The following is a 24,058-nucleotide window of genomic DNA, read 5'->3' as shown; positions in this document are numbered from 1 at the left end:
TTCCAGTTCTCATAAAGATTGTATCAATGAGATTCTACTGCAGCTGGCCACCAAACCATCATAATAAATTTATGATACAGACATAGTACCTTCCTCAAATAAAGGTCCTGCATAGCAGCCTCTCTTCTAGCACTACAAGTTCAAAGATCATGGACTGCGTCATGTTCTGCTGTAAGTGCGGAAGCAGCAGATGACTCGAGCAAAGCCTCTACCTGCAAACTGTCCAAGAGCCGAGCCAGCGCTGCTTGGAACTCGGACGAAGCTCCAGTGGCTGCCCCCAGTGCACGCTCCCGCTCCTCCAGCCTTGACACCATCTCAGCCCAGTGGCGTTTTATGCCATCCAGCTGTTCACGAAGGCGGCGTTCTGTTGGACCATCCTTGTCGTCCAGCTGGTCCAGCAGTTCGTGTGCGCAGGTTGTGAAGCGGCGAAGCAGGGGCTCCTGTGACGTAAGCTCGTCGCGCATACACAACACCTGCTGTGTCTGGGCAGCCACCAGGCGTGGCTCAGTTGCAATTGGACCCAACACCTGGAACATCTTGTCCTTCTGGATGAGCCAGTTGTGCAGAAGATCATGGGTATCCTGCAGAAATGAAGGCAAAAGTAGTTTTTCACACACAATACTTTTCACTGACTGCAATGGCCAGCCAAAAAAGCACATCTGCAATGTATGTGTGTCTGTAAACCATCTTGACAAATTTGAATTGCTGTAACTACACCCATTTACAAACAATATGGAAGGGACACTGACTGTTTTTAAGCAACAATTACTTGCAACAGATAAACTTGAACGTCACAACATGTGATGTCACATAGTTGTCCTCAAGAAAATTTCATTTTGTCAAACACTTTAGTGTCAGCCCAGATGCTGAGACATTTAGAGCCCCTTAAATGCAAATTCATATGTTCCCTGTTCTATTAGCCATGTATACACCACTTTGTGTGTATGAAGATGCCCATTAGCCCTCTGCCTGCAAAAAAACAGTTGTGGCAGCAACAATTTGTTCAGATGTGATGCCAACAAGCCCCTGCTGTCGTGCCAGCTGTGTGTGCCAACCAACCTGGAACTCCTTCAGCAACTGTATCAGGAGGAGGCGCGAGCGCAGTGCCCCCTGCAGCCCTTGCCACCGGCTGAGTAGGTCGTCCAGCTGCGCCTGAAGGGCGTCGGCTCCGGGCGCCTGCGGTCGGCGCCGCAGTAGTTCCTGGGCCTGAAGGCGTGCCCGGTCCACCTCAAGTTGCTTCTCCTGAAGCTCTGTCTGCAGCTCGCGCAGCTGCGACAGCTGCTGGTGTGCCAGCTCCTGGCTTGTCGGCAAGTCACGGGGCACGCTACGGCTCTTGACAAAGGTTAGCAGCGTGCGAATGGCCTCAGTGCATGTCCGCAGCTCCTCAGATAGCGAATCCGCCTCCTGCTGCCGGTCTGAGAGGCGCACACCGAGCAGGTGGTAACGATGGTTCATCTCGGAAAGCTGCTGCTGCACGGGGCTCAGGTCTGGGCCAAAGAGTGAAGAGAGACGAGGCGAGATGGGTCAAGGCACAGCATGCGACCAGCACCACATTGAGACAGAACCAGGCGGCTACTAGCTGCGACTAGTCAACACAAGGCCATGACCGTTGCTACTTCACATAATTTTCAGGCTAGCTAAAGTGAATAGCAAAAAAGAAAATAGGGTTAACAGCATTAGAATGTCAGATGAATCAAGATACAGATGGAGACAAATGAACCCAGTCAGTAGTACTTAGACCAAGTGTGTAATGTGCTTGCTTGTACTCTTAATGGCATAGAGAAGTGGGGCAGGAAAAGAGAGAAACCGCATCATTAGTTTGTCAGCTGAGAGTGCTCATGCAGATATTGTGGCTGCACAGTGCAGTGCAGGGACAATCAGCTGTGGTCCCTAAATCGTTCTGCTCCTGCAGCACATTTCTAAATGTTGCCACAAGGACCTGTGTTCATACATATTACATGTAACAATTCTCTGGCGAATTAAACCAAACAGTGGTGTGGTCGTAGGCACTCATGATGACAGTCGCAGACAACCCTCCACAGTCCCACTGTCTCAAGCAAGTGGTGCTTGGCACATAAGCCACCCTAGGTCCCATCACACTCACCCTCGAGGGGCCCAAACTGGTCGATCGAGCTGTGCCTACTGCTAAAACCACTGGAGGCACTGGACTGTGGACTCTGCAGTGCCCTTCCTTCGGGTGATGACTCTATCAGGGTGCATGCGGGTTAGCAGGGAGACAGAAGAGGTTAGCTTCCAGAGGGAACCAGCACATGGGAGCCCAAGAGGCAAGTCCCATTATGCTGAGAAAAATAAACAATTTTCAGAGCGCCGAATGTCTTGCACAGGCTAAGCCACGACAGAAACAACTTCGTTGTAATTTCAGCAGAAAGGCTAAGGGCAAGCATGTGCTATAGAATGCAGTGCCATCATGTTGAAACCATTGCATGCAGTGGGCTGTGTGCAGCTGAACATTACGACCACTGGGACTTGTGCACAGGAATCTACCAATTCATTAACAAAAGTCATGTTATTTCACAGACACTAACAGCAGCCATGTCAAGTTGCACAATAGCTACCCCTAACCATAACATCCCTCATTTATCCCCTTATTTTCACAAGCTGCGAACTCGTCTACCAGTATAGGAAAGGAGAGCTATATTAGATGTAGCCTAAGTACTAAGGTACAAAAACATAAGATTCCTTCCTCTTGCACTATGCATGCTTAGAATTCCACGAAACAGCCAGCAAAGCCACAGGGTATTGCCTCGAGGTTCTGTAGCAGCTACTGGCTACAGACTTCAGCAGGGGAGCAATGACCCACCGTGAGTGCTGCTGCCATTGGCATAGGGTTCCTTGTGGGGGCTGCCTCCCTTACGGGCAGGCGGGCGTGAGCGGCTGTCCACCCGCAGCGCGTCATAGCTGCGACCCAACTCGTTGACACGGTCCATGGTGGAAGCGTACTCAGCATGCTCCTTCACCAGAGGCTGCACAAGTTGCAACACCAACCAAAATGTAGGCGTTTCATCCTCCTAACTTTCCATCCACCAGGAGCGAAACCAGGGACAAAAAGAATTTTGTCAAAGGGTTTAGATGGCATGAATTGCTAGACAACAGAAGTACGCACCTTGATCTCAGCAGCCTGTCGGCGTAAGATGTCTCGGTCCAGGGCCAGAGAACCAAGGGTGTCGAGGCGTCCCTCAGTTGTCTGCAGCCACATCAACACTTGCTGTCGCAGTGTCTCGTATGCTGCCCCTTGCTCAGCACGTTGCCGTCCCTGCCTCTCCCGCTCAGACAGCACTTCACCGAGTTCTTTCCATTGTTGCTCCAGCTGCTTCACCTACACGCGCAGCATTGCAAGAATGAATTGAATACCAAAAGTAGGTTTCATTTCGCCAAGCAGCGATTCTTTGCATTTTAGATAATGCAGTTGAAGACCTTTCATAAATGAATATGGCAGCTGCAGTATTCCAGAATCCACTTCAAGAAGTGAGTGAGTGAGTGAAGAAACTTTGTTATGAATGCCTGCAGAACGGTTAGCCTGCCCCTGTTAGGGAGGCGTCACTGTGACGCGGCCATGACGTCTTCGCGGCGTGTGGCGCCTCTACTTCGGCTGCGGCCGCACTACTCCCTTTGGTCGACCGCGTCTGCCTTTCTTTTAGGGTGGCAGCCTCCCTCCGGTTTCACTCAGTTGTTGCCTTTCGAGGGCCGCCGAGATCTCCTGGACAGTCTGGGCTTGGACTTCAAGAAGTACATACTTCCGTAACAATATAATTGAGACAAATCATGACAGGGTACATAAGGTAAAGAGCCTTCCTATTTTTCCATTACATAAGAGAAGTCTCAGGAACCTAATGCACTCAGAGCAATGCAGACAGCAAGTGCTTTAGTGCTTAACAAACCTGCACACATGTCACACAGGAAGCTTTGATCCTTACTGGTGATATTACTGGTGATATGTTGTTGATATGTTCCTATTACGCACATTTTCCTAGCGCCAATGTACCCAATCAAGAACACAAAAAATGACCCAATAGAGTTAAGCGCATTTTTCACCGGTTTATACGTTCCCAGAAAGCACTATTTTTTGGCACCAACGTTCAGTACATCGCCAAACTGCAATAATATGACACATTTTCCGGGTGCTAGATTCCGTGTAAACAAAAAAATGTGCGACGTGCACGCGATCGAGAACAGTATATAGCTGCCCGCCGCAGCGGCTACATCGCAATGCTTGCCTGATCGTCTCATATGAAAACACGGCACACACTCAGTTTCTCATTTTGGTACCAGCAAATCTTCTCCTGGATTGTCGCATGCAGCAATCACAGCTATCATTGCCCATCATACTACAATAAGCCTCTTCGCCTATCCGTTTCACAGCATGTGGTGCCATCAGAAGCGTAGCACATGCGATAACCAAAACACGCCACCGTTCTCTCCAGCGTACTGCGATTGTATACATTTTACGGCCGCTAGGTCCCATGTGAACAAGAAAAGGCACGAGACGTGCGTAATAAAGAACAGCATATAGCCACCCATCTCACATGAAAATGGCAGCGTACACAGTCTCTTCCGGTACCAGTAAATCTCCACCCGCCACCCGGGTCGTCACAGGCCACATTGTATTGCCGCTAAACCTACTGTGATAAGCATCAATAAACGGTCGGCGACTGTACACGGTTCGATGAATCGCACATGCCGGTTGCTCTTCTGAAAGTTAGTCGAGCGGCGGTTCCTCTAATATGGACTACTACCCAAGTGCTGAATCATAATGTACCGTATTTACTCGATTCTAACGCACCCTCGATTGTAACGTGCACCTGTTTTCTGCAACAAAAAGAAATTAACGAATACATAAAAACGGGGGGAGAAAAACCACTCTTGATAGTAACGTGCACCCGTTTCTGTGACCTAAAAAAAGTCCTTTACAGTACTGCGCACCTCATTCTTTCATACAGAAATATAACTTTCCCTCATTTGTGAAAAACAAAGATTTACTCCGAATGCAGTAAAGCTGTGATAAACAAAAACGCTGCAGTTCGCCCGAAAGGCAAAGCATTGATTACGATAGCAAATTAGTAGACAGCTATACAAAAAGTAAGGATAGCAGTTTTATCAGCCACATGAACTTTTAAACATTCACTTACTAGCGATATTAACAAGCATGGTGTCACATACGCACAAGCAAACGTGAATACGCCTCACTCATGAACACGGAAACTCGTTACCAAAATGCTGGAGCAAAGAAGTACGGTAGCAGGAGCAAGGCAATTGGCCTTTGTGCGGCCTCTCGCTTCAACGCGAACTAAGCGACGAGAACACAGCGCGGTGCGCCTATATACGTAGACTCTAGTTTCTGTTGCTGATCGCTTTCAAGATAGGGGCCGCGCAGCCGCACCGTACTGTTATGTATCTCCTGGCGCCCCCTACAAATCCGACATTTTTTAATAAAGGCTAGGCCAGTCGTGGCCACCAGAGTTGTTCTCAAGAAATGGAGTCTGTCACTCGCGGCTACGTGCCGTTGCATCTTTGAAACCCTACGCAAAAAACCCAAACATAACATGGTGTCAGAAGTGTAAGCAGATCGTCCCCGCACCACCTGAAATCAACAAAATGGCCAACGTTTTCATCCAGCCCCCGGCTCACTCCAAACCTGGGGACACTCCTCAGACCGCATGGGAAGAATGGCGGGAAGCATTCACCATATATGAACTGGCTTGTGAGTAGAACACTAAGCCTAAATCAGTGCGAAAGGCATTGTTGCTTCACGTACTTGGCCCGCATGCTTGTCGCATCGCACAGACGTTCCCTCCAGACCCTGCTGCTGGAAACGAAGATACAGACCCAGTGAAATACATACTTGACAAGTTTGACGAGTTGTATCGCCCGTACAAGAACGTCATACAAGCAGCGGCGGTGCTCAACTCGATGGTACAAAAGCCAGGTCAGTCAATTGACGATTTTGTTACTGACCTTCGCCGACAGGCGCAGAAATGCGACTTCGGTGACAAGTGCGACAGACTCATCGGCGATCGCGTGGTGCTTGGAATCCGCGATGGAGCTCTCCGCGAACGGCTCTTTCGGGAGCGCGACCTCACTCTGGAAAAAATCGTCTCAGCGTGCAAGGCAGCGGAAATATCAAAGAAACATGTGCAAGAGATCGGAACCAGTGATCAGCAGCCAGAAGTGAATGCCGTTCACATGTATAATCGGAAACCCACGAAGACAACTGGTCGTCCGCTAGGTATCAACAAGCCTCAGCAGCCTCATCGCTCGTCCCAAAGGTCTAATCGTAAATGTATTCGCTGCGGAACTTCGCACCCCCCACAACAGTGCCCAGCTTTTGGCAAAAACTGTTACAACTGCGACAAACTTGGCCATTTCGCGCACCTGTGCAAGCAGCCACGTCGGCAGACAGCAGCGCATCGACCGCGAGTCGGACTGCTTCATGAACATCCACAACAAGACTCGCAGGAGGAATTATACCTGGGCTGTTTGACTACGTGCAGTGTCAATGCCGACGCAACAGACTGGAGCGAAAGTGTCAGTGTTAATGGACACGAGGTAACATTCAAGTTAGACACCGGTTTGGACGTCAACATAATTTCAGAACATATGTTCAAGCAGTGGCCGTGCAGACCAGCAACCAAACCAACCACAGCTAAAGTGACTATGTACAGTGGCCACCAGCTTCCAATAGACAGTGAATGTGAACTGTCTTGTGCAGTAAACAACAGGGAGTGCTGTCTGAGATTTCTTCTGGTGAAGGAGCCCCTCAAGCCGATACTAGGGGCCGCTGCATGCACAACTCTGCACTTGCTTTCCCGTGTCAAGACCCTTCAAGCAACGACAAAGTCCACTGACACAGTGTTGCAAGAACAGTTTCAGAAAGTACTGAATGATTTCCCTGACATATTTGAAGGAATCGGCCAGCTTCCGGGACGTTATAGCATCCAGCTGCGTGAAGGTGCAGTGCCGACAGTTTGTGCTCCTCGTAGAGTACCTAGTGCACTCGAGGATAAGGTCAAAGCAGAGTTGAAGCGCATGGAGAGGAATGGCGTAATCATGCGAGAGTCAGAACATAGTGAATGGGTCCATCCCATAGTGGTGATAACCAAAAAAGACGGAACTGTTCGTTTGTGCCTGGATCCACGGAACCTCAATGCAGCAATAAAAAGGCAACACTACCGCATACCAGTACCAGAAGAGCTTTTTGAAAGCCTGAATAGCTCAACAGTCTTCTCTGTCCTTGATGTGAAGAGTGCTTTCTGGCAACTGACTTTGGATCAACCAAGTTCACGGCTTTGCACATTCGCAACACCATGGGGCCGTTACCGTTTTCTTAGAGTACCATTTGGGCTTGCGACAGCCCCCGAGCTGTTCCAGCAGGCCATTGACAAGGTATTTGAAGGGCAGGCCACTGTGAAGCCGTATTTTGATGAGATACTGGTTGCCTCAAGGACTCCAGAAGAACACAAAGCCCATCTCAGAACTGTTCTGACCATAGCTAGACATAACAACCTGAAGCTTAACAAATCAAAACTGAAGTTAGGACTTTCAGCCATAAAATATCTGGGTCACCAGCTCTCCTCAGATGGGCTATCCCCAGACCCTGACAAGGTCAGATCAATTGAGGCCATGTCACTTCCATCAAACAAGTCAGAACTGCAAAGATCCTTAGGAATGGTGACATATCTCACGAAGTTCATCCCTAATTTTTCAGCAACTACCAGTCTTCTGCGTGAGCTTCTCAAGGCAGATGTAGCGTGGCACTGGACAAGCCAGCACACAGAGACTTTCAAGGTCATCAAACAGAAGCTCACAATGGCGCCTGTGTTGCATTATTTTGACCCATCCAAGCCGATCACAATTTCAACAGATGCCAGCTCATACGGCCTGGAATCGGTTCTCTTGCAGGAAGGCAGACCAATTGCATATGCTTCTGCAGCCCTTACACTTCCCCAACAACATTATGCTCAAATAGAGAAAGAACTTCTAGCTGTGGTGTTCGCATGCGAGTGGTTCCACTATTACACTTTTGGACGCTCTGTAACAGTGGAAACAGACCACAAACCTCTTGTTGGACTGCAGACAAAGGATCTAACAAAAATGTCACCAAGACTGCAAAGACTTTTGCTCCGGCTACAGTGCTATAGCACTAAACTAGTGTGTGTACTGGGGAAACAGCTAACTGTGGCTGATGCCTTGTCAAGATCCCCAAACCCCGAATCCAAGATGGAAACTGCAGACAGTGATCCAGGACTGTTGGTGTCCAGTCTGGTTCAAGCGTCGCCCATCAAGCTCAACCAGATCCAGGAAGCAACAAGTCGGGATCCAGTATTGCAACAACTAACCAAGTACATTCAACAAGGATGGCCTGATCGCCCTAGTGATGTTCATCCTATGGCAAGACCATACTTTCACATAAGAAGTGAACTGTATATCACAGACGGCTTCATTTGCTGTGGTCAATGGCTTGTCATTCCAGCAGTTCTCCAGGCTGATGTTCTTGAGAAACTCCATCAGGCACATTGTGGTATAGTGGCTTGTAAAAGACTAGCAAGCCAGAGTGTTTATTGGCCCACACTCAACAAGGACACTGCCACCCTTGTCTCAAGCTGCGACACCTGCCAATCCATCCAGAAGGCAAACCCTCAGCAACCATTGCTTGACAGAGATCTGCCAGCACGACCACGGGAAAAGTTGGCCTTTGATTTCTTTCGCTGTCAAGGCAATACATATATCCTTGTTGTTGACTACTTTTCAAAGTATGTTGAAGTGAAATGTATGGAAACCACTACGTCAACTTCAGTTATTTTGGTCCTGAAGGACATCTTTTCACGGTTTGGACTCCCCAATGTGCTTATCGCAGGCATTCAGAGCATTCCTGCAAGAATGGGATATTGCTCATGAACCGTCATCACCCCACTACCCGAGGTCCAATGGGCAGGTCGAGAGAATACAGACTGTTAAGTCAATGCTGATCAAGTCGCACAGCGATGGCAAAGATCTGTCTTTGGTTCTCCTCAACTACCATGCCACCCCAACCATTGGAGCATCTTCCCCAGCAGAGTTGCTAATGGGCAGGAAATTGAGAACGTTCATACCGACCTTGCCCCATAATCTGAAACCACGCTACCCCACAGATGCACATCTGAAGCTCCTCAAACGCAGACAGAGTGCACAGCACAGATATGGAGACAACCACACTCGCATACTTGCACCTCTGAAGAAACATCAACTTGTATGGGTGAGGCACAAGAATGACTGGAAAAAAGCAGTCGTCACACAGGTTGGTCCTCAACCAAGGCGCTACACAGTGCAAACTACAAGTGGAGCAATTTATGTGCGTAACCGTGCGCACCTAAGGCCACGCACTCAGGTGGTCCGTGAAGCCACTCGTACAGCAGAAGACTACACCCTGGATGAATCGGGGCCAACAAGTGCCAACGATGCTATGCCTCACAACTATCCTGAAGAAGCAAGACATGCGTCGACATACGTGACAAGGGCTGGAAGAGCCATACGGCCACCGGCCAGATTTCAGAACTGAACGTCATGAAGTGAGTGTTTTATTGTTGTAATCGTCACTCAAAAAGGGGCGTGTTATGTATCTCCTGGCGCCCCCTACAAATCCGACATTTTTTAATAAAGGCTAGGCCAGTCGTGGCCGCCAGAGTTGTTCTCAAGAAATGGAGTCTGTCACTCGCGGCTTCGTGCCGTCGCATCTTTGAAACCCTACACAACAAACCCAAACAACATAACACTTGCGTACCAGCCACAGGTGTAGAACACCTCTCCTGTTTGCGCCAGTCCCGTACGCAAGTTTCGGGAACTCCGAACACCCGTGATTCTGCCTGATTTCCGTCCGTCTCCGCACACGTGATTGCTTTCCTTTTAATTGCGGTATCGTGATGAACTTGGCATGTCTTTGCAGTCGGCACTTCCATGCTGATAGAGCAAATGCAGAAAACGGGAAGACGGACGGTGCACTAACCTAAGCCAAAGGAAGCATTGCCTAAGCACACATAGTGCAGCACATGGAGGAAGCTACAGCAGATAGACTCAATGTGCGTACGAGGCAGCCATTCTGAAATTCCGATGGCGATATGATAACGCAGGTTTAGGGTCGTATTTAATTCTAACGTGCACGCAATTTTTGGCCCCATTTTATCAGTAAAAATATGCGTGTTAGGTTCGAGTAAATACGATAATTACAACATATATTTTAGTGGGCCTCTTCGATTTTCCACTTCTAGCTGCCGTGGGCTGCCAGAGCCTGCCAGAGCCAACTAGAGCGCCTTCGTTTTTCTCAGATTGCTCTGCCAACTTCTGTCACGCGTTACTCTTGCTGGACGGTTCTGGCTCCAGAACAAGCCAGGATGATTTTGGTCTGGCTGCTCTCTGGAAGTTCTCTGGCTAGCAGACAACAAAAAGAGGCATTGAGCGCTCGCCGCCATCTTTGCGGTGAATTGACGGATTACAACGCAGGCACTTGAGGACTTTTACCTCGCTCAGCCAACTGGCTATGTGGTTATGGTCGCCTTCTGATTGCATTACTTCTAGCTTTATCTCTCTGAAGTTCTAGCGCACCATGCCGCCTAGGCGGCGCCATATGAGCGGCGGCAAATGGTTTGATGCTTTCTTTTATGTTTGTGTGTGTCCTGTCGCTTCTTGAAGGACTTTCATTTAACGCAAGAAATGAATAGCCAGAAATATCATATCAGTACCCCTTTCAGTAAAGAGGGTTGGATGTGAGGCAAGGGCTGCTTGGTGAGAATGAAAAGATTTGAGGCACGGGCAGAAAGTGGACAAGATTTGCACTGAGTGCTGTTTAGTGTAAAAAGGAAACAAGTTAAGTGCATACCTTGTCACGCACAGGCCCAGTATCGGTAACATCGCGTTTGGCACACAAGGCACGTCCTGCACGCAGCAAGTCCTCGAACTCGTCCTTGCGCAGGTTACGCTGATTCATGGCGTGCTCAAGGCGTGGCTGCTCTTCACCCTCCACGGCTTGCAACACACTGGCAAGCCACTCTTCAAAGCGGTTCGCCATGCCAGTGAATTGGTCCAGGCAGCTTGACACCTGCGCAGCACATGCACACACTGCCTTGTGAAAAGGGCAAGCTTCACGGGCAAGTGGCAATGCCTCAGCACAATTTTTTATCCTAAGTAATGGACCATCAAGGCTGTCAACACTATGCATACAGTTTATACCATATCCAAGAGCCACCACAAAACATAAAACAACCTCTTTGAAATAAAGGTCTAAATAAAAAAAATTTCAGTGCCTTTTAAGTGCATGCAAATTCACAGTGATAGGAGAGGACATGCTTATGCGCTGCAGTTTTGCACACATTCACGAACTACTGCTATGCATTCTCTACCTCGTTTGTTACAGAAAGCCATAACACTGGACAGGTTCTTTGAAAGCATGGCACCAGGCAAGAAACCAAAACCATCAGCTGGGACTCGGGCAATGCCAGAGGCATCAGCAGATGGCACAGGTCATGGTGAAGAGTTTTATGTTAGGAGGCCCTCCAAATAAGGAGTCCCGTATGTCACATGAATATGCAAATTTATTTTGTAGAATTGTTGACTATGAGTACATAAGCTATAATCTATGCATGCATCAAACAAAAGGTTAGTTCACCTGCTTTCCCCTCTCCAACACACTTCTCAAAACATACTGTGCAGGAACCTAGAGAGCTATTGATCAAAATACAAGCAACAGTATTAACAGAATGTGTCAGCAAAGCTCAAGAAGATATAAAACAGGAGCTGAATTTGTCCTTCCTCTATACCTCACCCTTAGTATGATACAGCAAGAAGCCTTTGTTACGAGCTCAATGTGTCCAGCAGGTTTTGAATGTGTAACTGCCAGAAACAAGTTGGTTCACTTGCCTCGTCAAGTAATTCACCCCTCCTTGACGACTTGTCAAGTACTTTCTCGTAGCGGCTATTGATGTCTTTGAGCTTGGCCTCCACTTTCTTGGCCAAGCGAGCATTGCCAGGCAGCTCCCGTGCTGAAGCATTGAGAGCATCTATAAATGGACGCTGACCATCGATTTCTGACCGCAGCACACGGTGTTCATGAATCTGGAAATTGAAAAGCAATAGATTATGTTACAGAGCCCTTGTGCATAAATGCAACGATGGTACACCAATTCCTTGCAGTACAATGAATAAAATGCACCGAGAATGACCTGCAAGCTGCTGTTCAGCCATAAACCTATACATAACGTGTAAATAAATTCTTCCATATGTTTAACATGTGTGTCATCCCTGTCACAATATGTATGAGACCTTTGCATAATGGTGGCTCTAATACTGCTGCTACAGTATCACAACGTTTGTGATACTGTAGTAGCTTGTGACACTGATCTTATACTTGGTCATATGGTTCTGCCTTGCACAGCAGACTGTCACCATAGAACCCAATAACATCCCAGAGGACACAAGTTATTACAAAACTCTCCTATACATGGGCTATGGCATATGTCATAGCTCGAGTATAGTTTCTAGACGATAAACTGCCTCTCTCGTAAGTTTATGTCAGACACATATCTTTATTTATTTTCATATGCAATGTAACTATCAGTCGGCAATTGACTAATGGCTGCCTTTGGTGTGACTGACAACCTCAATGGCACTCCTCACCTGCTCATCAAGACGATCCCTCATCAAACTGGCAAGCTTGGCGCTCTGGCCACGCTGGGTGGCCTCGAGCTCGTCAAGCAGTCGCAGCACTCGGTCCAGGCCGTCTGCAATGTCCTGCGACTGCACAAGTGCAGTCTGCAGCTGTTTGCTACGCTCGCCCACAAGCGACAGCATCTGCTGGTACACCTCCTCCAGGTTGCGCACAGCCTCCTCAACGGCAGGTCCACCAGACGGTGGCAGCGCCTGCGCTGCCTGCTTCGCCGTCTCGATCAGCCGCCCCTGGCCGACTGCCTCAAGGTGGAAGGCCCGCACACGTTCCAGTTGCTCCTGGATTGCGGGTGGCTCAGCTGCCGTCGGCTCCTCAAGCAGCCGCTTGGCACTGCGCTGTGCTTCATTTAGCCAAGCTGTGGCCCTCTCCATGGCCTCATGGTAGGCACGCTTGCGTTCTGTCAGGCCCGAAAACTGGTCCCCGAGCTTGTTTACACGGCTCAGTAGGTTTTGGTATTCGGTGCTCACGTGAGACACCTCAGTGCGAACCTCACTCTCCGAGGGCTCCAAATGGCTCAGCCTTTGTGGCAGGCTTGTGCGGTGGTCATTCAGCATGCGGAGATATTCCTGGGAAAAAAATGCAACAGAAACCAATAAGCTAAGTTAAACTCCTGAGGGCTGCTTGTATGGCGAAATAAAAATAAATTCCAAGGAACAGCAACAAAATGTTGGGAAATTTGTGCATGTAAACTATACATACATGTGATCACTACTGTGAGCTACGTTGTAAAAGTTTGTTGATAGTTCATTCAAGTGAAGTTTAATTAATTGGTTTTCTACCATATGATACCGAGCACAGAGCTCACACAGTCTCAGGATACGTAAAGCAAGGCAATGCATAAAATTGGCTTCAGTTCAGATCTTAGCTGAAATTTCAATTCTGCGTTGCATCAAACTGCACCTTGTAGACACAGCAAGCATCCAAGGCAATCAAACAATTCTGCAGATATTCCATTGACCGTGTCAAAAACAGAATACTCACCTTAGACTCATCCACAAACCGCTGGGCAGCCATGGTGATGAAACGAAGGTCTGCTTGGTGGGCAATCACATCACTAGAAAATGCCTGGGGGAAGGAAACAAGGGGGGAAAAAGAAAAGAAAAGGAAAAAAAGGAAAGAAAGAACGACCATCTGTAAGTGTCCTGCAGGGAAAAGACTTGGTCTGAAAAACTATGCCATAAATGCATGTTACCCCTTTATTTATTTTTTGCTTGCACAATTACACATTTTGGCATTTATATTGCTGCATCCTTATAGTGTGGCAACCGTTTGCTGCTAGTGAGCAACTGATGCTCATTTCTGTAGTCTGGAGCTTTTAAAAAGTGTATTTGTGCCCACTTCTAATACTAGTGAACCTAGAAACTAAGCATAAACTCCAAATGTGGAATTTTGTGCATGTATGTAAGCCCAAAAGTCATTTATGAAAGTATGAAAACCAAGCAGCACAAAACAATTTCAATTTTCACAAACAATATCCTTCACCTGGTTGGCAGTGGCAAAAATGGCAAAGGAACACACTGCAGGTCCAGAAATCGAGGTTGAACATTTAAGCACTTAACATCTAACCATTTAACATCACATTTAACTGCATTACTAGTAAGCATCAATCCCCGCCATCCATTTGCAAATTGCAGTGCACTTACAGCAACAGCTGTTAATGACCAGATTGTTTGCTTTCTCGCAAGGAAACCAATAGCCTGAGGATGTCCCCCTTTTCTCAGTTTGCATGTTTTGCACTCAGTGCACAGGAGGAAGCACATGAGACCAGCAGCATCAGCCCTTTTTAAAAAAGTGTGGCGTGGGCATCAGAAACGCAAGAGTGCTATTAGGTCTTAAGCAACACATTTGGAGAGTCTAGACTAGAGTAGTTCCATGGCATTGTTCTCGGTTGACACACAGAAAATCCTGCATCAAATCTTGAGACAAGCTGGGTTTCTTTGTTCAAGAGCCTGTGCTACCTACTGCCACTACTGCCACTACTACTACTACTACTGCTACTACCCCTACCGCCACTGCTACTACTCCATGGTTTCAAGGCAGGGGAGAGTCCATAATAGCTAGCGAGGCAAAATAAAGCCAACACTGTGTTCACGCCACAGCCCTAAATAATGTGCTACATGATGCCTAACAGAATGGGGCAACCTGGAGGTGCACTCACTCTGTAGTGATCAGCATTGTCAGCCACATTCCGGATGTCGTCCAACAGTTCCTCATGCCTGGCCAAGACCTTGCGGGCATTGTCAAGCCATGTCCTGAAGACTTGCATCTCCCCCTGGAAAATAGAGCAGACATTGTTTGCCGTCCATTTTTGTCAGACTGTGTGTTAATCATGCTAAATTAATAACAGAGAGTCCAGCAGGTTAGAAAAATATGGCCACGCTTCTTCTTTTACTGAGTAATAAAAACCATCTGACAACTATAGTCTTTCTGCAGGCCGCTTAAATAATGAGTGTTCACCAACAAAATAGGTCACAGATGCAGCATTAAATGTTTGATTTATTTGACTGGGAGCCACATTCTCTGTTAAACATCTTTTGTAAAATGCTGTGACAATGAGTATTCGTCAGGAGGGTGTCAAAACGCAGTGAAAGTAATTCCTTAGTCTGAAATTTCTTGTGTGCATCTCGTGAGCGCAGGCATTCAAGGACAATGCAACATGAATAAGGCTGACAGGAAGTGTTCTTTTCGTGACGTGTACTTATGCTGGTTGCATAAATGCATGCCAAGTGCAATATCTCTAAATGTGACTATTTCTTAATACTAAACCCAATCTGCCTTTTGTTCTATAGATGAGAGAACATGGACGTGGCACAATGAGCATGACACTCAAAAAATAGTAATAATAATCAAGGTGGAAATTGTGTTGACCACTTCAGGAGGCACAATCACATTTTTAAAGAGCCAAAACAGTACAAGCCTCAACATCACAGAACTCCTCCGAGATTGAGTACATACTGTGTACTTGAGCAGCTCCTCGAGAGCGGCAGTCAGGCGTCGTGCAAGGCGCTCACTGCGCTCCTGGCAGAGCTCGAGCCGTCCACGACATTGGGCCAGGGGCCGCTGCAGGGCATCAGTTTCATCACGCGAAAGCAGCTCGTTGGAGGACAGTTGCCGGACCTCGTCGAACAACGACAGCACTCGCGGCTGCTTCAACTCCAGCTCCTCACGCAGGGACTGCGTAACAGGAAGGCCAAGATATTGTGTATAAATCAACATATCAATGTAACTATGAATTATATTCCTGGGACAATTTTGGGAGATCTAAAATATAAAGCACATGTTACAATCGTGGCACAACTTGAAACACTGTGCAGCAGCCACAGCTAAGGACTTAGAGATATGAAAACAGCTTGCATAAGTACTTGTAGGTAGGAGGGTCATATTATATTCAGTTCCTCTGCTTAGCATTTTCTCACTTGGGCTTAACTTCAATATAGTAAAGAATTCAGGCCATTCACTTCTTTGCCCTGATGCCACTAATGTAGTGAGCTGCACTACTATGCTGCAATGAAATATGTTGTGGTGGCTTTTTGCATTTCACTTTTCACTAGATAGAAGCACGTGTAATACTTTTTTTTAAGTCACCATGCTGATCCATGTGGCAGTAACATGTTAGGCAGTAAAGATAATGTTCCACCCCGATCGCGACCACCGCTGAGTAGAAAATGACTTTATACCAAACACAATGAAATCAGAGATGGCGACGACCCTTACATGTGATACTTTCTTCCTTTTGCGCATTTGCAAAAGCGCCATCCAGGGAAGGCTTTTTACGTTTCTAGAGCACACTAATCTTATAGAACCTAACAGTGTGTATCCATTCCGCTATAGATCACCATGGCACATACCTTTCTCATGCACAACCCACGGAACAGAACAAATTCGGCACACATTACCCTCAACACTAAATTACATGGATCAAAGATGCATCGACGTTTTAACCCTATCTCGTAAAGCTATTTATTTATTTATTCGGTATACCTACATCGCCTGTACGGCATTATCGTAGGGGGGTTAAAATACAAGTGGTCACAATGGAAACATATTTTGCAACATCGAAAGAATACATCAGTATTCAGCTATTCATATATATTAGCTATTTTTGAATTCTTCATGTGATTGACTTGACCAGCACGAAGTTAACTTTTTTTGTTTCTTTTTTATAACGTGCGCACTTATGCGACTGTTGAAAAAATTTTCCTGCTGTAGAATATTTCAAATATTTCCTTGTAGGAACTTGTAAAAACATTGTTTATGATGTTACTTTGTTACTGCGATTCATGTTTGTTTCTTTGCTTGCACGTTTGTTTGTTTCAATGGAGTGATCGGAGCCTTGTGTTATGTATTCTGGTATCCCTTTTGTGCATGACGTTTGAGTTCTGGCAGTTTCTGCATTTCTTCTTTTACTCTTATTATTACAATGGCGAAGCACAAGCCTTGTGCATCTTTATTCAATATGCCCAAATCAATGCTTATAATGAACTATTGCCACTGGAATATAATGTATGCTTACTTAGGTTTTTACTATATCTTTCTGCGACTTCTCTACATTGTGTAGGAATATTTTTTCTCTCTCTCTCTTTTTTCTTCTCTGCACACTACCACTGCTGTGTACAGGTTGCTGGAGCTTTGTCAAGCTGCGAGAGTGAAGCTTTTTTCTCCAACCACCTTTTTCTTTTGCTGTACATCGCGCAAAAAATAAACTTCCTTTATTGATTGATTGATTGATTGATTGATTGATTCTAACAGGCTGGTTCAAGAATCGTTTTACTTTTCCAGCATATCATAAGCCAACAAACATTAACACCAAGGACAACAAAGGGGAAACTACTGAAAGTGGATGAAAGTGGATGCAAAGTGGATGAAAGTGGAAATGAAAGTGGATGAAAAATCAACTTGCCACAGGTGGGGAACGATCTAACGCCTTCGCATTATGCGTGTTGTCCTATGTTGTCCTTGGTGTCAATGTTTGTTGGCTTCTTATGATATGCTATTTAAAAATCAGGCCCCTCGGTTAACCCCGTTTCTTCTCGTTTACTTATCCAGAATCACTTCCGATGTGATAAGTACATAAGCAACACAACTACATTACAAATATTTAAAGGGGCCCTGAAACACTTCTCTAATTATCGGATGGCCTTAAAGTATGTCCTCCAATATGGCAAAGATTTTTCTAATTCTTCAACTGTAAGTGGAGTTATCGTACTGATATCTGGCTTTCTCTCTCTTTTCGTTTTGGCTAGTGCACTGCAAGCTACACAGCGGAAAGCCAAGAGGGCAAAGCCTGGGCTGAAAGTCGAGTGTCCCGATGGCGAAAGGGCTCGTTGTGGTGTGGCAGCCGTGGTAGACTGTGCTGCGCAGCCCGCCACTACCATCTCGGAAGCAATGTGCAGCAGGCACAGTTATGTGCAGTGCAAAAATGAAACTATTTCTATGTCCCTGTAAGATAGCAATTACATATTACTGAGAATGTTCTCAGAATCACGGAATTGGCCATTGACCTTGGTCGGCCAGCTGCTTTCTATGTGACGGCATTGTGGAAGCAACAGAAAGTGAATGTTCACTGCTTTTATCCGGACATCGTGAATTCCTTGCTGCATACAATGCAATAATATTTGGCTCGCATCTTCAAGGAGCCTTGTTAACAGATTGGCAACATTTCTTTTATTTATATGTTCATAAGGTGTTTCCGAGTGCCTTTAATAATAATGACAAACTGAGCCCCCTTGTGTTCTATGCTTGATGTATGCTTTCTAACAAATTCTCCCCTCCATACCCTTATACAAGCTTTTCCTCATGTGACATTGTCACTAGCAGGACCTCCTACTCTGAAGCATTTTCTGTTCTGTGATCCAAGCTGATAGAGCAGTGGGCAAATCCAAGCTTGTCGATTTAGATCAAGCAATTTTACAGCCACAATGTGCAGGATAAGAAAGAGGATGACAGTGTAACCATGACTCCTGTATCTGAGCTATGCCCTACAAGTTCTCGCTGTCAAAATGCCCGGACAAGACTGCTCATCTGTTTTTGCTTCTGCGGGAACTATCCATGATTACCTTGGCAATTGCCAGCTGCTGTCGCAAGCTCTCCAAGTTCTCCGAGACAGCACCAAGGTTGGCAAGTCGCAGCTCAATGTCTTCGATCCACTGGGACAGCTGGGCAATTTCTTCGTCACAGGTCTTACATCGCTCCTGCGCTGCCGCCTGGCAAAAGAAGGCAGATCAAATCACTACATGCAGCTCCCCAACCAAAGCCCAGTGGTGACAAAAGTTATGTGATGGGAGGGAGGACGAGTTAGCTGCTGAACCCAGGAACCGATTGGACCATATAAAAGGGTGCGATGACTGTCCACAGTGCAGAGCCATCTCCCTTACCCTGTTGAGGGCCCGGTGGAAGACATGAGTCAAGTGCTGGAATGGTTAGTAACAAGACCAGGGATGAGGTGTCGTCAGTTGTGGGACACAAGTACAGTGCCTTCATTTCAACCCACAATGGCTGGACCAGCCCCCGAAGCCAAAGTTGCCTTGGAACAGTGGCGTGACAGGAAAGCTTGGCTGAGCACTGCAATCGTCTGCTGTGTACAGCCTGCACCCCTTTTGTCACAAGCACAGGAAGTACTTTGATTAAAGCCCGTGCTACCCCATGCTTGGCAAATCCGACTGTGCTGAGCAGGAGGATCATACTGGTCAGTGAAGCAGCAGGCTCCTTTCTTGTGTGCCCTTCTGAGCATATTCATTTAGTCAGTGCAGGCAAAAACGGAAGTGACATGGAGTGCAGTGGCTTTTACCAAGGTGCAGTGCTGCCCACATCCCAGCCCCCTTACCCTGTCTTGCGTTGGGTAGAAGAGAACCGTCCGGCTTCTGTCCGCCAGCGGCCTGCTTGCCTGAGGGTCTGCAAGGCCCCGAGCTTTTGAATCTGTAAGTGGCAAGCTGCCTTCTGCACTTTGATCAATCCAGGAAGGTAGCTGTTGCTGTTCAGTGACTGGCAACCAATGGCCTGTCCAGGGACACAACAGCAAGCCCTCTGCCGGTCGATACAGACCATACTCAAGAGCTTCAGCCAGTGACAATGGACTGCATGGTGTCACAAAAATGTGACGTGCAAGCGCATCCCCAAATGAGATATGCCCACATTCTGTGGCCGCTAGGACTGTCCCCGTTTCCATGTCCAGGATTCCCTCTTGTATGGCATCTTGCAGGCTTAGAAGCCTCTTGCCCAAGGTGTCTTTCACAAGGAAGGAGCTCTGGTCCAGAAAGCCATGCTTACAGGCACCCAGCAATGTAAAAGTGGTGCTGCATGCTTCATCAGTAACCTGGCCAGTCTTTGGACATAAGCTGCCTTCTGATAAGACAGTATCAAAGTTTACAGGCTGAGGGTGAAGAGGCTGTGCTTGCAAAATGCTGTGGCACTTGATCCTTGTTGATTGACTACTGGTAGGTGGCTTCTCTGTTGGGTTCTGCATCTCTCTTTTGGTGCCTGGCATCTGATCAGTACCTGATCTGGCTTCAGCAGAGATTAGCTCTAAGCTAGGCAATGAAGAGGAAATGCATGTTTCAGGAGACAATGCATCGCTAGACAATTGTAAGCTAGACTTGCCATGATTAAAACCCGGACTTAGTTCAACCAAAGAGGATGGCAGCAAACTCTTTTTCCGCACACTTGAGGAATCCTTATGACCAGCTTTTCCTGCTCCAAAGTTCTGCTGCAAATGAACAACAGCACTTGATGTAGCTCCATGAAAGCTCGCACTTCGCTGCCAGTCATCTTGATATGGTCTATTTTCTGCAATTTCTACTCTAACCGCATCAACGCCATCATTTGCTGTTTCAACATGAACAACCACAGAGTGCTCTTGAAGACTCATTTCTACAGAATCCAAAGGATATTCTTGCTCACTGTCATCCTTACAGTTGTTGGGTACTGGTTTCTTCGGGTTTCTTATTTGACGTCTTGTTGCCTTTCCAGCACAGCCATGCCCAGCCAACTGGGTTGATGGACTTGTTTGAACTTTGGTGACATGTGTTGCCCTGTCGTACTCTGTGTGGAAAGCCACTTTACAAACGGCTTTGGTAGGCTCTGGCAAGTCAAAATTTTTGGCAGTTTCATCATTTGTATCTTTTACAATGACTTCAGTAGCGGAAGGCTGCTGTGCCTTGTCAGAGTACTGATGGTCATCCTGGCTAGGGGAAGGAACATTCACAGCAATACCAGACGAGTCTGCAATGGCTGCCTTGCATTTGTGATCAGTGCCATTGCCAGCCAAACCAATTACATCCAGCTGACCAGGTTCAAGGTGCTTTTCCTGCAGGGGATCAGTCGTGGTTACATTATCATACTTGGAATACAGTGGGATCCCAATTGCAGCAAAACTAGTAAATTGCAAAGATGGCATGGAATGGAATCGAATCTGTCGTGTTTTTGGAGACAAGACTGCAACCTCCCTAGAAGCAAAAGTTGGATCATGAATTTCAGCACTCGTTTTGAAAATTGGAGAAGCCAGCTTCTCCAAGACGCAGAAATGAGGTTCAAGTAATGACTTCGAAGGTGCCAGCACAGCAAGAATTGGCTCTATATTATCCTTTAAATACGTTGACATCAGCTCTGTCGTAGAACCCCTAGGTGAAGATTGCTCCTTGACGGGTGATGATGGGCATGGCTGGAGCTCTTGTTCAGCCTTGATGATGGGCAACATTTCAGCTGCCAACACTGTCTCTTGCACAATCTGCCGCTGCAGTGGGAACTTCAGCTTTTCTGTCTTTTCTATGGCTGACTGGGCTGAGGTAGTGCCTTTTGATGAAGTGAGCTCCCGTCGTGATGCCAAACTGACACCACTGCGAATGCTAGGCTCTATGGATTGCTTTATGGAATGAACAAAGCCTGGAGTCACACCGGTGCGTGTCCTGTCAGAAGTCTTCATACCTCGCTGCAGGTTGCCAATTTCAGTGCCTGACCTTAGTTGACTTTGATTTTCTGCAGAACCAGCTTGTGTGGACAATGAGAAAGACGGGCCATCGCGGGAAGTGACAGCACCCCTGCTGGCTCTGAAAGCGGAAGCTGCAGATTCTTGCAACATGCTGTGCCTATCAAGAAGACCACGACTCAAGGCATCCTTAAAGCCAAGAAGTTCTGATGACCTTGGGTCCAGGAACTTGCCACTATCTTCATCAAAGAGCTCATCTGCAAATGCCTGGCCAAGGCTTAATGGCATTTTGGCATATATGATAAGCTTGGTGAACACTGCTTTGTAGAGGTTCAGGTCGCGTGGAGTGTAGCGATTCCGCACAGGGTCCACCACACCGCTCTCCACAGCTCTAGCAAAAGTCAGAAATTGACAAGTCTCTGCATCCTTCACGTAGCTATCACGAGTTGTCACTATGCCCAGCTCCAGTGCTTCCTCCAAGTTCAAATAGGAGCCCTCCACTGGGTGCAAAAGTCGTCCAGAATCTGGGTCACAGAAGCCAAGCTGTACTGCTTCAACCAGGGTCAATGGCTTCTCCAAATCGATTACAAGGCCCGTTTCAAGAGCCTTCACAAGTGGGACCAGTTGCTGTCCATCCATTAACAGACCCAATGACAGCTCCATCAGCCCCAACCGGCATGCTTCCATAAGATGCATTGGCTCCTGCCCAGGCTGAGGTAGAAATGGTAGAAATGGGTCAACAAGCCGGCGCATCACCACTTCGCCAAGGGAGACTGTGTGGCTCAGTCCTCGTAAGCTGAAACGATTTGAGGTTTCAAGATAGCAACCCTCTCTTATCAGCCGCTGAAGTGGAGTGCTCGGCTGGACATTAAGCACTAGGCCCTCTTTAAAGCAAGACACAAGTGGAATTAAAGCTCCATCTTCAGTTACATATTTTGAACAGTCTTGGTCAATTTTTCCTTGAGAGAGTGCCTCTGACAGGACCAAGGTACGACGTGTGTCATCCTTGCTTTGAAGTACCCTAGTGGAAGTGTCATCAAGCAAGCGTTGTTCAAGCGCATCTGCGAGCGTGAGCATGCAGCCACTGGCTGGATCCATCCAATGGCCACTCTGATCATCAAAGAGCCCCAATGACAAGGCCATCTTGAGATTCAAGGGTGGCGAAATGTCCAACAAGTGGCACCTTTCAAAGGCCAACTTAAAGTCCATGGGCCCTCCAAGGACTCTGAGAACACCTGCTCGATCGTCCACTAAGCCACAGTCCACAGCTGTTGAGAACGGCATCAAGCAGCTTCCTGAAAAGACCATAGTCGAACCAGTGTTCACAAAGCCTGACCGAACTGCATCACGAAGGCACTGAGGTCGTTCACAAAATGGGCTGCATATAAGTCCAGTAACGGGAGAGTAGAAACTTCTCAGCACAATCTCCAACAGCGGCAAAACCTTGGCTACGGGCAGGACCAACCCCCTGCCCATGGCTTCATACAGGTCCACAGTGATATTGCATTCAGTGTCCAACACTGTCCCCGCAATAGGGTCAAGAAGACCCGCACCAACGGCCTCAGTCAAGGACAGCATCTCTCCACTGTGGGCCACTTTGACAGTAAGCACATCTGGCTCGAGAATGCCTTCAAGCACAGCATCCTGCACAGTGAGCGACGGTCCTCTTCCCCCAGGCCTGCGTAGTGTGCCTGTGCCAGGGCAGTACAGGCCAAGTGCCAGGGCATTTTGCAGAGGCATGGGTACAGCTGAGTCGAGCAGGAAACCCCAGTGAAGGGCTTCATCAGCAGTCAGCTGGGGAGGACCCAGCCAACAGCCACTGGCACCTTCTAGGAGACCCAACCGCACTGCCTCAGCACACGAAATCAGGCGACCCTCGCCTGCCCATACTCGCAGACGCTCGGGATCAATCAAGCCTGCTCGTACTGCACTCCACAATCCGACTGGCCTCCCTGTGCTGGGGTCTCGGATGTCCCCAGATGGGCACTTCGACTTGTCTGCCACCAGGCCCTGACAGATGGCCAACTCCAGAGGCAGCAATGCCACACTGCAATCATTCACGTTAACTACACCAATCTCTATGGCACGCACAAGTGGAATGTGTGTGTTGCTCTCAGGGTCCACCACAACTGTGCCAAACCCATCTATGATGCCCTGCTGAACTGCTTCCAATATGTTTAGCTGTTCCTGCGAAGTGGGGTGAGTGAAACATTTCAGAGTTTTGTCATAAATGCCCCTCTCCACAGCAACAGGAATACTCAGTGCCTGACTATCTGACAGCAAGTACCCAGATGCAAAAGCGGCATCTAAGCTAAGGATCGTTCCTGTGAAAGGGTGAATGTAATAGTCAGAGTCCAAACTGCCAAGGTGGTTTGGTAGCTCTGTCAAAGGTATGACACTATCCTGCTCTCTCGAGTAGACTAAAACAG

At 47.5% G+C, this 24,058-nt stretch overlaps 1 protein-coding gene across 12 annotated transcripts in view; it reads right to left on the bottom strand.

Moving 5' to 3' along the window:
• The window catches only part of shot (dystonin-like protein short stop), a 318,414-nt gene that overhangs the window by 92,544 nt on the left and 201,812 nt on the right, over positions 1 to 24,058 (bottom strand). For 11 of the 12 annotated variants that reach the window (XR_012822837.1, XM_075669861.1, XM_075669859.1 and 8 more), the window contains 12 exons: positions 18,766 to 18,912; positions 15,665 to 15,883; positions 14,868 to 14,981; positions 13,691 to 13,774; positions 12,661 to 13,275; positions 11,905 to 12,099; positions 10,868 to 11,086; positions 3,125 to 3,337; positions 2,822 to 2,984; positions 2,105 to 2,206; positions 1,060 to 1,487; positions 213 to 581 (listed from right to left, as the gene is read on the bottom strand). Coding sequence is in view for 11 of the 12 variants with exons in the window: in XM_075669861.1 (XP_075525976.1) it covers positions 213 to 581; positions 1,060 to 1,487; positions 2,105 to 2,206; positions 2,822 to 2,984; positions 3,125 to 3,337; positions 10,868 to 11,086; positions 11,905 to 12,099; positions 12,661 to 13,275; positions 13,691 to 13,774; positions 14,868 to 14,981; positions 15,665 to 15,883; positions 18,766 to 18,912 (2,868 nt within the window). In the remaining variant the exon portion in view is untranslated. The remainder of the gene's footprint in view (positions 1 to 212; positions 582 to 1,059; positions 1,488 to 2,104; positions 2,207 to 2,821; positions 2,985 to 3,124; positions 3,338 to 10,867; positions 11,087 to 11,904; positions 12,100 to 12,660; positions 13,276 to 13,690; positions 13,775 to 14,867; positions 14,982 to 15,664; positions 15,884 to 18,765; positions 18,913 to 24,058) is intronic. The other variant, XM_075669858.1, reaches the window with a different exon arrangement.

Source organism: Dermacentor variabilis, chromosome 9 (assembly GCF_050947875.1).
Source record: "Dermacentor variabilis isolate Ectoservices chromosome 9, ASM5094787v1, whole genome shotgun sequence".
In the NCBI taxonomy this organism is placed as follows: domain Eukaryota; kingdom Metazoa; phylum Arthropoda; class Arachnida; order Ixodida; family Ixodidae; genus Dermacentor; species Dermacentor variabilis.
The sequence above is the reverse complement of the archived record's forward strand: the minus strand, read 5'-3'. Positions and strand labels throughout refer to the sequence as shown.